Source organism: Hemitrygon akajei, chromosome 23, assembly GCF_048418815.1.
Source record: "Hemitrygon akajei chromosome 23, sHemAka1.3, whole genome shotgun sequence".
In the NCBI taxonomy this organism is placed as follows: Eukaryota; Metazoa; Chordata; class Chondrichthyes; order Myliobatiformes; family Dasyatidae; genus Hemitrygon; species Hemitrygon akajei.
Window position 1 is genome coordinate 39,479,299 of NC_133146.1, and position 16,600 is coordinate 39,495,898.

General features: G+C 40.0%; 1 protein-coding gene across 3 annotated transcripts in view; it reads left to right on the forward strand.

Annotated features, from left to right (window-relative positions):
- Positions 1–16,600, forward strand: part of LOC140715373 (myoferlin-like) — a 276,005-nt gene that overhangs the window by 253,248 nt on the left and 6,157 nt on the right. For all 3 annotated transcript variants that reach the window (XM_073027462.1, XM_073027463.1, XM_073027464.1), the window contains 3 exons: positions 5,286–5,467; positions 9,435–9,544; positions 15,648–15,795. In XM_073027462.1, coding sequence (XP_072883563.1) covers positions 5,286–5,467; positions 9,435–9,544; positions 15,648–15,795 — 440 coding nt within the window. The remainder of the gene's footprint in view (positions 1–5,285; positions 5,468–9,434; positions 9,545–15,647; positions 15,796–16,600) is intronic.

Sequence of the window (16,600 nt, forward strand, 5' to 3'; positions counted from 1 at the left end):
GTTCAGAGGGTGCTTAACCAGTGGAGTGAAAGTTAAAGAGATCAAACTACTGAGTATATTGAAGAAGGTGATAGATTTTTAGACGTGAGGCATTACAGTGTAAAGAGAGGTGTGAGAGAATTTAATTTCGCGATACAGGGATCAGCCACGATTATACGGAATGGAAGAACAGTCTGAAATTTGGCATTGTCACCATCCTTCTGATCTTGGCTGCAATCAAACTTATTCCCCATCAAAAGGTGATTCAATTGGTCATGAATGTGATTAGGAGCCTACCTATCACCCATTTGTGGTAGATACAAAATCACATCCTATGATAATTCATTGTACTGTAGTTCTCTTACAAATGTTCTTATCTGTTGCAAACTGCTTGATACATTTACCATCAACATCATTGAAGAACTCAAAAGGAAACCACTTATGATCTACTACCTATCCTAGACTGAGCTAATTTTCTTACCTGTTTTGTAACTCAAAATCATCTTGACTAGTGATCTGAATATTTCCTAATCCTTTTACTTTGGAAAATTCACTGCAATCTTCTAGAACTATATTTTGAAGGTATATAAAGTCTTGACAAATGCTTTCTAAAGCATTCAAAAATTACTGGCAGCAACAAATATAATTGCTGCTTCAGTTACCAAGTTTCAAGTCTACATTTAAGATGACTTTCAGTTTACCCACTTAGAATAAATCCCTTACAGATTCCCAAAGAAATTCCCTTTGTATCTTTGGATGCTTTTTTTTTTGTTTGGGCAGCTTCCAGTGATTGCCATTAATTAGCATCTTGTTAATTTAACTAAAACACCTCCATTAAAAATGATTAAAATCAATTTTTACTACACCAATGCCACTAAGCAAATCTTTCACACAATGCCCCCTTCTCCCACTCTCAGTTTTCTGTAGGATCACTGTCTATGTGACTCCTGTGTCTACTCATTCCTCCCACACTGTTCTCACTTCGGACACTTATCACTGCAAGTGGGTTAAGTGCTGCACCTGCCCCCTTGCCACCATCAGGAACCAAAACACTCCCCGCTGTAGATTGGGGGATCGCTTCGTCAGTACCTTTGCTCGATCTGCCACAAAATGTGGGATCTCCCAGCAGCCACTGACTTCCCATTCCCATTCTGACACGTTGGTCCATAGCCTTCTCTACTGCCACAATGAGGCCAAACTCCGGTCAGAGGAGCAACACTTCATATTCAGTCTGGGTAGCCTTCAACCCTATGCCATGATCAGCAATTTCTCTAACTTCTGATAACTTCTCTTCTCCCCACTCTTTCTTCATTCTGCATTCTGATACCCCTCTTGCCCCTTCTCTTCTGCTCACTTGCTCATCACCTCCCTCTGGTGCCCTGTTGGGATTCCCCACCTTTTCCTTTCGTTCATGGTTCACTGTCTTCTCTTATCGATGGCTTCCTTCTTAAGCCTTTAGGTCTTCCACCTATTACCTCCCAGCTTCTTACATCAAACCCCCTTCCCACCCACCCTCCTTCCCCCTCACCTTGTTTCACCTATCAGTTGCCATCTTGTTCTCCTATCTCACCAATTTCCTTCTTATTCTGGCTTCTTTCTTTTCCAGTCCAAAATGTGGACTGTTTATTCCCCTCCATGGATGCTGCCTGACATGCTGTGTTTCTCCAGTATTTTCTGTGTGCTGCATAAGATTTCCAGCATCAGCAGAATCTCTTATGTTCAGCATTTAAGTAGCATGGGAATTAATGTTTTGTAAAGGGAGAAATAATATAACTAGTATAAAACTTTGTGCCTTCTGTTTACTTTGCACCAACAAATCCACCCCCCCCCCCAAAATTTAAATTTAAACAACTAAGTCCTGGTGATAAAATGTGAAGGAAAAGCTATAAATTGCACAAAAAAAAGCTGCAATGTGTATTTTTGCTCATTTTCTTTTAGAGGCAAGTTTGCAGAAAACATTCCATGATTAAATTCAATGTTATTTTTGTTAACAAATCAAGAAAGACTGTGCTTTTAAACACACTGAGAAACTTCATGCATAGTTGTAATGAATGTTAACGATATGGTCATTGCACTGTTTTGACACTTTAGATTCTCCAGGCAATGTAACAGTCAGCATACAAAAATGATCCCTCATTTCTACCTTTGAGTTTATCACGTTTCAAATACCTGCACTATTAATGAGGCAAATTGTTATCTTAAAATCTGCTAATGTCCCATTTTTTCAATAAACTTCCAGTAAAATATTGAGAAATGCTAAGCTCTTTTTTTCTCTTTGGAGTGTACCAGAACTAATTATTCATGCATGTAACAAGTTCCTTTTTGGTTGTTTAATCTTCATCTAGAACCTCAATATCAGAGAACAGGTCATCTTGTATAATTGTTTCCTAATGTCATCTTGGCATTGAACTGCAGAATCGCCAAATACTGTAAATCTGGTCCTACTGTAACATACTGAGCTAAGTTTAACTCATTTTAAGATGTGTTCAGTTATTAAAGTTTTTTAAAACTTTATCCTTTTTTAGTCTGTTTTTCAAAAGTACTTGTGCATTTCTTACCAATTTCCTAAATATATTCTCACTTGTAGATTTCCCAAGTTTCCTTTTTCAGACCTCTCAAAACAAAATGCTAATTGAGTAAAATCTATGAATAAGATATAATTGTCATTATGAGATGGCTCACAACTCCACAGTGCTCACTTTATGTGATAAAACTGGATGATATTGCATTAGTCAAAATATAAATGAATTCTGTTAGTTTTTTTAAAAATGGTCAAAATTTCTGTCATTATGATTCTCCTCAGTAGTTAATGAGAAACCTTGTGATTTTTTAAAAATTTGCTATTTCTTCAAAGTTCCAGTGTTGGACAAATCTTGTTTTTTTATTAATTTCGCTTTTCCCAACTGTCCGATTATACCAATGAGACCAAACATACAACCCTGCACATCTTTGAAAGGTAGGAGGAAACTAGAGCTCCTGGAGGAAACCCATACCGTCACAGAAGAACATACAAACTCCTTACAGTTAGAATTACCGGTGTGTAACAGCATTATTGCTAATTGCTGAGCTACCATGCCATCCTTTCTTTAATTCCATTGCAATTTGTAACAAAACATACAGCTAGTATAACAATGAGCTATACCATTGTGCAGGGAGTAAGCGATGTCCTCATCTTTCTGAATCCCAATACGTTGCCTAAATCCTCCAAACGTGCTTCCTTTGAGCTGTTAATTTCCGTTAATTATCACGCGGGCATCTGAGCCCCTTCTACTAACAATGGCATTTCCTTTTCAGCCAGTCTCCACAATCAGAATCAGGTTTCATTCACTGGCATATTTCATCAAATTTGTTAACTTAGCAGCGGCAGTACAATGTGATGCATAACAATATAGAAAAAAGTAAACAATTACAGTAAAAAAATATATATATAAAATGATTAAATTAAAGAGTGAAAAAACAGAAATAATAAAAAAAACCTGTAGCCACTTAAAAATGAAATGTTGTTTGTAGTAACATTCAAATTGTAATTAATGAAGCACTGTGATCTGCTTCAATCTCTGGGGAGACAAATTAACTGAGTTTCTTGCATGCTTTTCACCATAGGTCAGAAATCCTGTTTCCCCACATTAATACAAGAAAAGATGAATTAAAAGACGTTTCCTATTTGCATTTCTATGAAAGGAAGACAATGCTGCATCCTTCGTTGCAGTGTCTGATTATTTGCCTCCTGATCCCACCTCATTTTGTTACTCTCACCTTCATAATCCTGTATTTTCTTCTCTACCCCCAATTTTTGTGTTTCCTGGCTGTGAGTGTAAGTGCCACATTCACATGTTCAAAGCATTTATTATCAAGCAAATCACTGCCTGTGGAATGAAATGGAGGAGGAACGCTTTGGGTGTATGGCTGACACACAAAGCAACCTTGTACTGAAAGCCCCCCCCCCCAATTAAAGTTATGAGTCTTAAAGTCAAGTTCCACCTCTGTGGTGTTCTCTTTGATCTTCCTCCCCCACCAGAAACAAAACATAGTAGGCAAACACAAAGCTAGGATTTAGTAGCACAGTACAGACAGGAAATCACTAATTCTAGGATGAGATAGCTTCACAATAAAGCCAAGCTAGCTACCTTGAATGTGTTGCTTGGAGTAAAACCATTAATCCAACACACACTCTGACCAGGTCTGCACATAGTTGCTATTACAGGCATTTGCTGTGGGCTGCGATAGGGATATTAGGCTGCCCTTGGGTTAGAGAAGTAAATTACGGTCTTAAAGAAAATGTTGTTGATGACACTTGTGGAAATGAGTTGAAGAAAATATTTATTTTCTTCTTTGCCTTCACCCCATGGGTAATGGATGGTGTCAAAAGGACGAAGAACCTCTCCACTCCCCACCCAGCTTTGTAACTCCATTCCTATGGGAATCAAATCATAGCTGTCTCATGTACAGAAAGGGCAATGGAGAATGCCGTGCTGGCTCTCTTTCTTGGAGCACTGCAGCACAGAATGAGGCCATTCGGCATATCTAGTCTGTGCCAAACTGTTATTCCCCCTATTCTTATCAACCCTCACCTGGACCACTGCCCTCCATACCCTTCCCATCCATGTACTTATCCAAACTTCTCTTAAATGTTGAAATCAAACCCGCATCCACTACTTCCTCTAGCAACTCATTCCACACTCACAGCACCCTCTGTGTGAGGAAGTCTCCCCTCAGATTCTCCTTAACTATTTCATCTTTTACCCTGAACCTATAACCTTTAGTTCTACTTTCACCCAACCACATGGGAAAAGGCCTGCTTGAATTAACCCTATCTCTACCCCTTATAATTTTGTATACCTCTACAAATGGGCTTGTGTTCTTAAAATCCTAGTAAAACTTTAAAGAATTTAATCACAGTCAGTGTGCTTTCCATTCTTCCATCACCCTTTTAATTGGCTTAAGGTTACAGAATATATACTGAATTTGAATAGACATTATGACATATATAATGAAGTCTGTCAAGCTATTGAATGGATAACTGGAATATGTCCATTAAAATTGTTTGCTTTATCATTGAAATGATCAGAATAATCCTTTCTAGCCTTGAAGCATTTTCCAGGGAATTCACTAAAATATATTTGCGATGTTTGTTTAATCTGCTGAATTGAATTGACCTAATGAAAGTTGAAATATTAGAACAAAGGAATAATTGTGGTGTTTGACTGTGGCCCTATAAATAGTGTGGCAGATTGTAATATGTGCCAAGTACTCCTGTTTGATTCTCATCATCTTATTGTGCTGGTGTTCTTACCTCCAATTTGCAGGTGTCCTTGAGTTGGATCTGAATTCAATGATACATCCAGCCAAAATAGCCAAAAGATGCAACCTTGATATGCTGCCAAACGAGAAGAATGGTGGTGCTAAAGCGACTTCACTCTTTTCTCAAAAATCCCTCAATGGTTGGTGGCCATGTGCCCAAGAGAAAGATGGCAAACGTATATTGGCTGTAAGGACCTTCAGTGCATTGTTGGAATTTTATTTTTAACACTGTGATGTTCTTCCTTGCAATTCTGGAGCTTTTTCATTTGCTTTGGTCAATAATATACTCAATAACTCTAATGTCAGTTTTAAGCTAAAATAATAGAACATAATAGATATTTTATTACTTGCAAAAGGGCCTGATGGGGTGTATCTCAGATTATAGTGGAAGGGACGAGAAGAGATTTATGGGGCCTTGACACTGATCTTTATATCCCTTTTAGTCACAATTGCAGTCTCAGAGGGCTAGAGAATATCTAACATTTTTTAAGAAAGGCAACAGGGATAACCCAGTGAACCTTGCATCAATTGTAGTGAAATTATTGGGAAAGCCTGGACTTTCATAGATGGTCAGTATGGTTTTGTGTGAAGTAGGTCATGTCTTATGAACTTGGTTGAGTTTTTTGAGGTGAAAATGATGATTTGAGGGTAGAGCAGTTGATGTTGACTACTTGGGCTTTAGTAAAGCATTTGGTAAAGTCCATCGCATCAAGCTTATCCAGGAGATTAAGGCATAGGGAATCCAAGGTGCTTTAGTAGATTAGATTCAAAATTGGCTTGGGCATTGAAAACATAGTGCTATGGAGAGGTGTAATACTCTGACTGGATGTCCATGACCATGGTGTTCAATAGACAATAGACAGTAGGTGCAGGAGTAGGCCATTCGGCCCTTCTAGCCAGCACTGCCATTCACTGTGATCATGGCTGATCATACACAGTCAGTACCCTGTTCCTGCCCTCTCCCCATATCCCTTGACCCCGCTCTCTATGAGAGCTCTATCTAACTCTCTCTTGAATGCATCCAGAGACTTGGCCTCCATTGCCTTCTGGGGCAGAGCATTCCACATATCCACCACTCTCTGGGTGAAAAAGTTTTTCCGCATCTCTGTTCTAAATGGCCTACCCCTTATTCTTAAACTGTGGCCTGTAGTTCTGGACTCACCCATCAGCGGGAACATGCTTCCTGCCTCCAGCGTGTCCAATCCCTTAATAATCTTATATGTTTCAATCAGATCCCCTCTCATCCTTCTGAATTCCAGTGTATACAAGTCACTCCAATCTTTCAACATATGACAGTCCTGCATTCCGGGAATTAACCTTGTGAACCTATGCTGCACTCCCTCAATAGCAAGAATGTCCTTCCTCAAATTTGGAGACAAAAACTGCACACAGTGCTCCAGGTGGGGTCTCACCAGGGCCCTGTTCAGCTGCAGAAGGACCTCTTTACTCCTATACTCAATTCCTCTTGTTATAAAGGCCAGCATGCCATTAGTTTTCTTCACTGCCTGCTGTACCTGCATGCTTGCTTTCATTGACTGATGTACAAGAACACCTAGATCTCGTTGTACTTCCCCTTTTCCTAACTTGACTCCATTTAGATAGTAATCTGCCTTCCTGTTTTTGCCACCTGGGGAACAGTTCAGGGACATCTGTTGTTCGGTGAAGTTGTGGATAGTGAGGATGATTGTCAAAGGGTACAGCAAGATATATGGATGGAGAAATGACAGATGGAGTTACTGTGGACAAGTGTGTGGTGTTGCACTTTGGGAGGTCAAATATAAGAGGAAAATGTGCTGTAAGTGGCAGAACCCTTAACAGCATGACATACAGAGGGATCTTGATGTGCAAGTCCATAAGCACCTGAAAGCGGCAATACAAGAGAATGGTTTTTTTAAGGTTATATAGTGTGTTTGCCTTTTATCAGTCAGGCATGGAATGTAAAAGTTGGCAAGTCATACGGCAGCTGTTTATAATTTGGCTAGATCACATTTGGAGTATTGTATGTGGTTTTGGTAGCTGCATTGCAGGAAGGGTATTGGGGCTTTGGTGCAGATGAGATTGATAAGGATGTATCAGCTGTAAGGAGAGCTTGGGCAAGCTTGCATTGTTCTCCCTAGAGCGTTGGGACTTTTTGAGGCAACCTAAGAGTGTATAAACAGGATAGTCTTTTTCAACCAAAAGTCAAATACTAGTGGGCATAACTTGACATGTGAAGGAGATTTTTTTGAGTGGCAGGTGCCTGCAATGTGCTGCTGGCGAAGATGGTAGAAACAGATCTGATACCAGCGTTTCAGAGACATTTACATAGACAACATGAGCAGGCGGGGAATGGAAGGATATAGACCAGGAGTAGGTAGATAGGATGGACTTAACTTGGTATCACAGACATTCTGGGCCAAAGGGCCTGTTCCCTTGTTGTACTATTCAACATTCTAATTTTGGAATACCAGACTAATCTTGTTGGTGAAATTGTTTGGATAGATCATTGAAATTATAAAGGAAATGTTCAATCTTACTGTTGGTTTAGGACCACTGCTCTTAATCAACTTGAGTTTCTGTTATTTCAGAATCAGTCCTTTCAGTGCTCTAAGCATTAATTTATATTGACCATATATATGGTTATTGACTTTGTCTTTCTGATACTGTTGCAGATTAGTCCAAGTTGTAAATGTTAGGATAATATACATATTCAATTCTGAATAGAAAAATCTTTTAAATTTTTTAGCATAAAGATGAAATGTGTTGCTTTAACACAATGCCTACCCATTAGGCCCCTTTGCCCAATCAAATACTGCAGATCTGGACAAAAGGTATAGGTATTTAAATGTAAATTCTTCAGTGTAAAAGCAAAATGCTACAAAGGCTGGAAAACTAAAATAAAAATGGAAGATTCCTGAAGATACTTGCTAGAATATATAGCATTCATGGGGTGAAGGATATAGTTAATGATCTTGAAAGATTGTTAACTGAAATATTCAGTTTCCCTCTCTACAATATGCTTATTTTTTTCTATTTTGCCTACAGTGCAAATTCACTTTCTACATACCATCTAGCCATGTTAGAAGCAGACTGTTAACACAAAAACCACCTTCCTTGCCTAGAGTAAATTAAGCACTGGGAATTTTTAACAATTCACTCCTTCACAGGCCATTAAAGAGTCTCTTTAAACAGTTCTTGATGCGGAGACGGCTTGGTGAATTGGAAAGCTTTTTACAAAAGATCTATCTACAAGTTAATGGTTCAATGTTTTTTTTTACAAATTCATATCCAAGAATCAACCATACCTTTGTCATTTTTGTGGCAACCTCCTTTCCAGAGGAAGTTAACATACTGTAACAGATGGCAATTATCAGCCAGTAGATTTTAAAACTGTTACATTATGCGGTTCTTCCAAGTTATGCTATTCTTTTACATCAGTGGGTTGCGAATTAGTTTGGTGGGGGAATGTAAGCAAAAGCAAATAAATAATTTATTCCTAGATCATGATGTAAAACTAAAATTCATAATTGTGTGTGTATTACTCTAAAGTATTAAGAATCTAGATCAGCATAAAGAAATAATTTTGACTTATGAAATAATGGTGTGCAACAAAGCAGCACCCTTTTTTTTAAGCCATAGTAGTTTATGTGGAAGAAAATTATTTTACAATGTACAATGTTTTTCAGTCTTGGGTGCATAATCTTGACAGAAAATGACAATCATTTGAAGTCACAGAGAATATGAAAGCTTATCTGATTAAAGATTCAACTGCCAGGAGCTACAGCAGCCATGAAGCTATTTCATACCTTGGGTCATTAGTCATAGTCTATGATGACATGTGGATAGAATTCTAAACTCAAATAGAAAACCACGATAGGCATTTTGTTGGTTGTTAAAGTAAAGCTTGAATACCAGAGGAACTTTTTAGGTCAATTGTTTGGATAGTTAATTGCGATTATCACAAAAATAACCCTGCCCTGATTCATGGATCGCATACTTGCTTTAGTTGGCTTTTGAGATCGGACTGTTAGTCTGAAAAGAACTGCATGAAGTACTGTTTTTTAAAAGGTTGAGGTAATCCTAGAAGTTTTGTATTCGGAGGTAACCGTATCACTTATCTGTGAATGTCTGTTCTCAGTAGACATTTTGCTGAAGGTCTTTCTTTTGTTTCCCAGGGTAAAGTTGAAATGACACTGGAGATTGTCACTGAACAAGAGGCTGAGGAAAAACCTGCTGCCAAAGCAAGAGATGAACCCAACATGAACCCAAAACTGGAGCCTCCAAAGTAACCTTTTTCCCTTGAATTTGTTTTTGTATGTTTGTATCTTACATTTTGAAAGGACAGGAGCTTTTATGGGGCATCACATTTAAAAGCATAGGGGTTTTGTGCTTTAAACATTGAATACTGACTATCTGAAGTGAATGGATGGGCTTTAATCATTCTTTGTAAGCAGAGATTTTTTATCTCCTCCTGTTTCATGCACTTAGGATTTACATTCAAGTGTTCTATTGAATTCACTAAGTTGGATGCAGTTGAGAGTCATGTTTGTTCTTTCAATTGCTCGAGAAAAGAACATTTCAACAAATATTTTGTTCTGGGATTTAGCTAAATTGAATTTACACCAGAGAAGGCATTTCTTGCACTTTCAACTTCTACAGATGTTGCAGCTCTAATAATCATGAATGTGCTAGTGAAATAATTTATAAATGGACTCTCCTGTTGTTCACTTTCCACCCCATCTCTGAACGTAGATTAATTTTCAGGTACTGACTGCACAACCTCTCTTTTGGGGATCCTGTTGATACAAGGAATTCAGGGGAAATAAGATTTTGCAGCCAAGCTGGACCCTTTCAATACCAGCAAGAGCCACCGTTGCCTTCTTGAGTTATCTCTTTTGAACGGAGGATGACGTGTCCCAGCGTGTGGGTTAAGAGTGGTTAATGAGATCAATGTAGGACCCCCTAGACTGAAAAGCTGCATTTTTTGTTGACACTTTGCTCAAACTCCATCCATCTGGACAATTAGAATGTGGAAAATGCTTGGTCAACCCTTTGAGAGCTGATCTACAGCACTGCTACAGAGATTCTGGGGTTCTACGGAGATGCTACCAGAGAGCACAAGTATTGGCTTGATGTAAACTGTGTCAACATCAAAAAAGTGCAGGATGAGAAATATTGTCTCCACAAAGTTTTCCTCAGTGACCATGAGTCCAACTCAAAGAAGGATGCCTTCAATGACATACAAAGGACCGTGCAACACAAACTACGCCCGATGCTGGATTCTTGGCTGAACAATAAAGCTGATGAGATTCAGGTGTATGCAGGTAGTAATGATTTAAAGAATTTTGACACTGCACTAAAAGAAGGCCCCACAACATCAAGATCATCTGCTCTCCTTAGTTGATGGAACACATTGTTTTATGGACAAAGAAATTTCTTCATAGGTGGGCTGAGCACTTTAACAGTGTTCTGAATCCTTTGACTATAAATGAAGAAGTCATCAATTGCCTGCCCTGAGCTCCTGTAAGTGAAGTTCTGGGTGTTCCACCAACTTTAGCTGAGACCCAGAATACATCAGCTCTCTAGCAGCAAAGCGCCTGGATCAAACACAAAACCAGTTGAGACACAAGGAAGGTGACGCAGTGGTAGCAGAAAAGCTCCATCAGCTCTTCCAACTCGTGTGGCAGCAAGGGTTGATTCCACAAGAATCTAAAGATGCATCCATCATCTACCTGTGTAGGTGAGAGGGAAACTGGCAGTCCTGCAACAACTATCGGAATATACTGCTATCTGTTGCAGGCAAGATCTTTGCCAGGCTTCTTCTTGACCATCTCACATCACACCCTGACTGGGGACTCCTACCAGAGAGGCAGTGTGTGTTCTGGAGAGAGCATGGGACTATCGACATGGTGTTTGCTGCAAAGTGACTGCAAGAGAAAAGTCAGGTGCAAAATGCAGAGCTGTTCTTCTGCTCTGTAGATCTGACACTGTTAACAGAGAGGGTCTGTGGAAGATCACGGTGAAGTATGGATGCCCAAGAAAATGCCCACGATGGCATGCAAGCTTGAGTTCAGGACAATGGTGAGACATCCAAACCCTTCCCTGTCTCAAATGACGTCAAGCAGGGCTGCGTCTTGGCATGAGCACTATTCAGTTTTGTGTTTTCCGCCACAGTGATTGATGATTGATGCCTCCTGAGACCAGAACATAAGTTTCATCATCAGATTCTACACTCAAGGGAAACTGTTCGACCTCAGGAAGCTCCAAGTTAAAACCAAGGTTTTGACAGATGTCATTAGAGACTCCCTTTTGCTGATGACACTACCCTCAATGCTGGTTCCAAAGATGATCTGCAGCAGTGTGTTGACAAGTTTTCTGATGTGTTTACCAATTTTGGGCTTACCATCAACACTAAGAAGACTGAAGTAATACATCAGCCATTTCCAGGGAAATCATACTTCGAGCCAGCTATCACAATTAGTGGTCATAGACTCAACCTAGTGAACAGGTTCATGCATCTTGGCAGCACACTGTCCCAGAGCATCATCACTGATGATGCAGTGAACTTCAGGGATTGCTAAAGCAAGTGTAGCATTCAGCAGACTCTATAGCAACATCTGGAGCAGAAGAGGCAGAGGTCTGCAGATTAAACTGAAGGAGTATAGGGCCGTATTAGTTACCACGCTGCTTTATGCCTGCGAAACATGGGCAGTGTACCAACAGCCTGCTAAGAAATGGGACCATTTCCACACAGTCTGCCTCAGAAAGCTCCTCAACATTACGTGGCCAGACAGAATCCCTGACACTGAGGCACTTACCAACGCAGACCTGCTCAGTATCTGCACCATCCTGTTGCAGTCCCAGTTCACTGGACAGGCCGCGTAGCTCATATGCCATTCCGTTGGCTGTCTTAGAGACTGCTTTATGGTGAACTGTGGAGGCGAAAGCAAACCGATAAAGACACCCTGAAAGCTTCATTTTGACATCAGCCCCGACGCATGGAAATGTACTGCCCGGGATCAGGCTGAGTGGCACTCCTCCCCCCAGAAGGGTGCAGTGACACATGAGGCAAAAAGGCCAGCTAGGCCAGCCAGGAAAGCCCAAGCTTGTGAGGTTGTATTCCCTTCCACTGCTTATGCAAGTGCTCCTGATATGTGATCTCATGGTCTGCAACGCCATACTGAATGTTTTCTTCACCACTCTGTGTGAGATTTCCAGGAACTGGTGGGAATGCTCTTCAAGGAAGCTTTGAGCTTGTCGTTGAATCTTTCTATTCCTATCTGATAACCTCCACTTCAGAGCTTGGAGTAGCATGTCTGTTTCTACAGTCAGGTGTCAGGCATGTGAACGATGTGGGCAGCCCCAGCAAAATCAGCTAAGTGTTGTCAAGTCTTTGATGCTGAAGATGTTGGCTTGGGTGAGGCTGCTAATGTGGGCAAGGTTCACTTCTCCTTCCTGCAAACTTGGAGGATTTTTCAGTCAGTATGTGTGGTATATTTCCAGCTTCTTCGGGTACCTGCCATAGGTAATCCAAGTCTCAAAAGCATAGGGGAGAGCAGGGAACTCGGCTGCTTAGGAGGCTTGTTGTGCCAAGTCTCGGGTCTTTATCATTTAAGCACTTGAGCGGTTGTACCAAATCATTAACGATTGTGATGAGTCTTCTCAAAAATGCTGCAAAGTGGCTCCAAAAGTGTTGTCTTGAGTCTGATTGTTGGAGGGCAGTTTGGTGAAGGACCTTGGTTTTGCAAGTACTGACTGCAAGGTCCATCCCTTTATTACGTCCAGCAAGAGCTAATATAAGAATGAGAACAAGCAAGGCAGCAGTGTTTTTAAAAAAAAAGAGATCGTGGAGCGCGTGTGAGGTTTGATAGATCATGGAATGTGTGAACTCAATACCTAAAGAAGTCTGCCAGTTTTCCATTGTAAGGGCTTTTTCAGCAGATGGATAATGTATATGAAAGTATTAATCTAGAACCAATTCTGTTATACTGTCACTCTGTAGGTGAATGGTCTACCGATACTAGATATCTAGGCGTGAAGCTACATAGTGAATACACAAGAGGCCTATTGGTCTCTCAAAATCCAAGAATACATGGCATCCTTTTGGGGAAAAAAAGGGTGGAAAAAATTGATGGGTTAAGTTAAACCTTAGCGATTTAGCAAAACTTGCACTTTTTTATGATCTATGCAGAGATGTAGATCAATGTCATCCAAAAGTTTCTGTGGCTGCCAGTTATGCAGTGCGGTCAGGCTCACTCTGCTCAGCTGTTTCCTGCTTATTGAAAGTTCTGCCATCTGTCATTGCTGGTTTTTTTAACTTCCCAGTTTTATAAACTTGTTTGTGAAGTTTATATTTTTAAGATTTCCAATTTTAAGCCTCTTGTGGTCTCTACCATGAATTGCTTCGAGTCCCAGTAAATATTGTTTGTAATTGTGGTTTCCTTGTGCTGGGCAAGATCCGACAAGCACAAGTGTTTAGTGACGTTTTTATGTCCGTGATGCTTGGTTGAAGGAGGAGTGTTTTCTGGGTAATAACCCAGGTCTCTGGGCCTTGGCTTAATATTGTTGCTTAATAATGTTCATCTGATGTGATGCTCAAGTATCAGCCTAAATATTGCTCTGAAGTTTTGGGGGTGCTTGACTTGGCCTTTGTTTGATGATTTGAACAAAGCTCATTATGTTTAGCAGATTGATGTATGCTGTGATCTAGCAAATCAGAAAGAATCCAAGAACATCTTTATTTATCTATTGACATACAGCATGGAATAGACCCCCTTCCTGCACTTCATGCCCCAAATTTAATCCTAGCCTAATCATGGGACAGTTTGAAATGACCCATTAACCTACCAACCGGTACGTTGTTGGACCGTTGGAGGAAACTGGAGCATATAGAGGAAACCCAAGCAGTCTCGATTCCCCTTACAGGCAGTGGTGGGAATTGAACCCGGGTCACTGATACTGTAAAGTGTTGTGGTAGCCACTACGCTACGTGCTGCCACAATGTCTCAAACTGATGGCTCTTAACAGATGCTTGTTGACCAACTGAATGTTTGTAGCATTGTTGTTGTTATTTGACATTTCCAACAACTGTATTTTGCATTTGTGTTTTTAATTATTCACTCTCGTTTGGTCCATGTTCAGATGAATGAGAAATAATCACATTGAAACCCACAAAATCCTTGTAATATAGTCCTTGGTTGATGCCTAGAAATGGGGCACATAATTTCAAAGTAAGGAATTGACTAATGAGAGGACGGCAGTGAATCTTCTGGAATTTTCCACCCATGAGAGCTGTGGAAGTTCAGTTGCTGAGGATGTTCAGATTCATAGGTCCATGGATTTGTGGGGAATAGAGGGTTATCAAGTCAAGTCAAGTCAAGTTTATTGTCATTTAACTATATACATGTATATGTGAAACATTATTTAACTATATACATGTATACCGTTTCTCTGAACCAGGGTGTAAAGCACTGTAGTACACATAACACATAACTTGCAAAAGTAAGGATGATGGATTATACATAAACTAAAGTACATAAATTAAATATTGTAAGATACGGAACAGGTTAACCAGTGACGCTCCGAATACAATGTGGCAGGGAGTCCAGAAGCCTAATTGGCTGGGGAAGAAACTGTTTCTCATCCTGACCTTTCTTGTTTAGATGCATCAGAGTCTCCTGCCTGATGGTAGAAAGTCAAAAGGGATGCTGGATGGGTGGGATCCTGAATAATACTAAAGGCCCTGCATATGCAGCGCTCCTGATAAATGTCCCTGATGGATGGTAGAGACCCCTAAGATCCTCTCAACCATTCTCTCAGTCCTTTGTAGGTCCAAATCACAGGCAGGTAAGATAATCACCCATCATTTTATTGAATGTCTGAATTGACAAAAAGAGCTAAATTCTGTTTTTCACAAAGGAAGCTTTCATTAACAAGGGCAGCATAACGTCATTGTGATTGTGATTCCTTTCTGGGACGTAAGAGTATTCCTTTTCTCCCCCCTCTCCAAAATAATGATTTCCTTGGAAGACGGTTTATGATGGTAAACTTCATAGGGCTTCATTCCAATGGCCATTCTTGTTAATCTTGGCACTTTGCTCCATCTCACTGCTACAAGAGATGTTAACCTCAGATGTAACAGTGCCATCACTGCTTAGCGAGAAGACAAAACCCAGTCTGTCCAGAGTGACTCTCTCTTAATACATTCACCCACTGAGCCATGGGTTAGATAGGAACGCTCTCTGGTTTTTAAAAGGGGTATTAAACATGCCTGTGGTTTTTACTTGAATAATGGTTTATTAATCCTGTAAATGAGTTTTTAAGGTAAATTGTGTACACTATATCAGTTTAGAGAAGAAAATTAACTGTATTTAATTCTTTACAATCAGGCGTCCAGAAACTTCATTCCTGTGGTTCACCAGTCCTTGCAAGACGATGAAATACATCATCTGGCGCCGATTCAAGTGGATATTTATTGGGCTCTTAATACTGCTGTTTGTCGTTTTGTTCCTTGGGATCTTCTTTTATTCATTCCCGGTAAGTGTAGGGTTATTAGTAATACTGTTCTCAAAGTGAGGTTGCACAGAGACAAGAAGTAAGCCTGACTTGACTTTTCTTCCTTAATTCCCCTTGTACTTCATTTGGGCCATCGCTTATTTGTAACATTTTAGGTTTTGCCTTTCAATCCAATAAGAAGTATTTGGCCAAGACTTGATCTAAAATAGAGAGCGTGACCTCAATGCCACAATTGGCTACTGTTTACACTTGCTACTTTCCACACTTAAATCTGAAGGTACAAAGCAATATTCTCAAAGGGAGTTGGCTTGATGTTTCTATTACTTGTAGTACCCCTCATTAATATAATTTTCTCCAGGCAGTTCCTCAGTACAAGTTATTGAATCATTTGCTATTTTATCTCTGTGCTGTTATAGTTCAGAATCTTTTGTTGCCTCGACAAAATTTAGTGAGTAAATTCTGTAAAAACACATGTACTTTGTACGCACTCCCCCACAGTTTGAATGTTGTGCTTTGAACTAACCTGCAGGCTTCTCACCCCAAACCCTCCCCCCCCCCCACCCCACCACCACCACCACCACAATTGCCATCATATCGATGTGCTGTATTGACTAACATGTTAGCTACTTTACGAGGCAGGATATGTCCCTGAGATAGTTTATGGTCGTGCCAGTAAAAAAAACGGCAAGTAAAGGCTGCAATTAGAGTTTGAGAGCTCTGAATAGAGACCTGGGCTTTACTCCAAATATTACTTTACCCTTTTGTAAGGGTAATTGAGCAATAATTTATTAAGAGTATTCTACAACCAGACGATTAAAATGTGAAT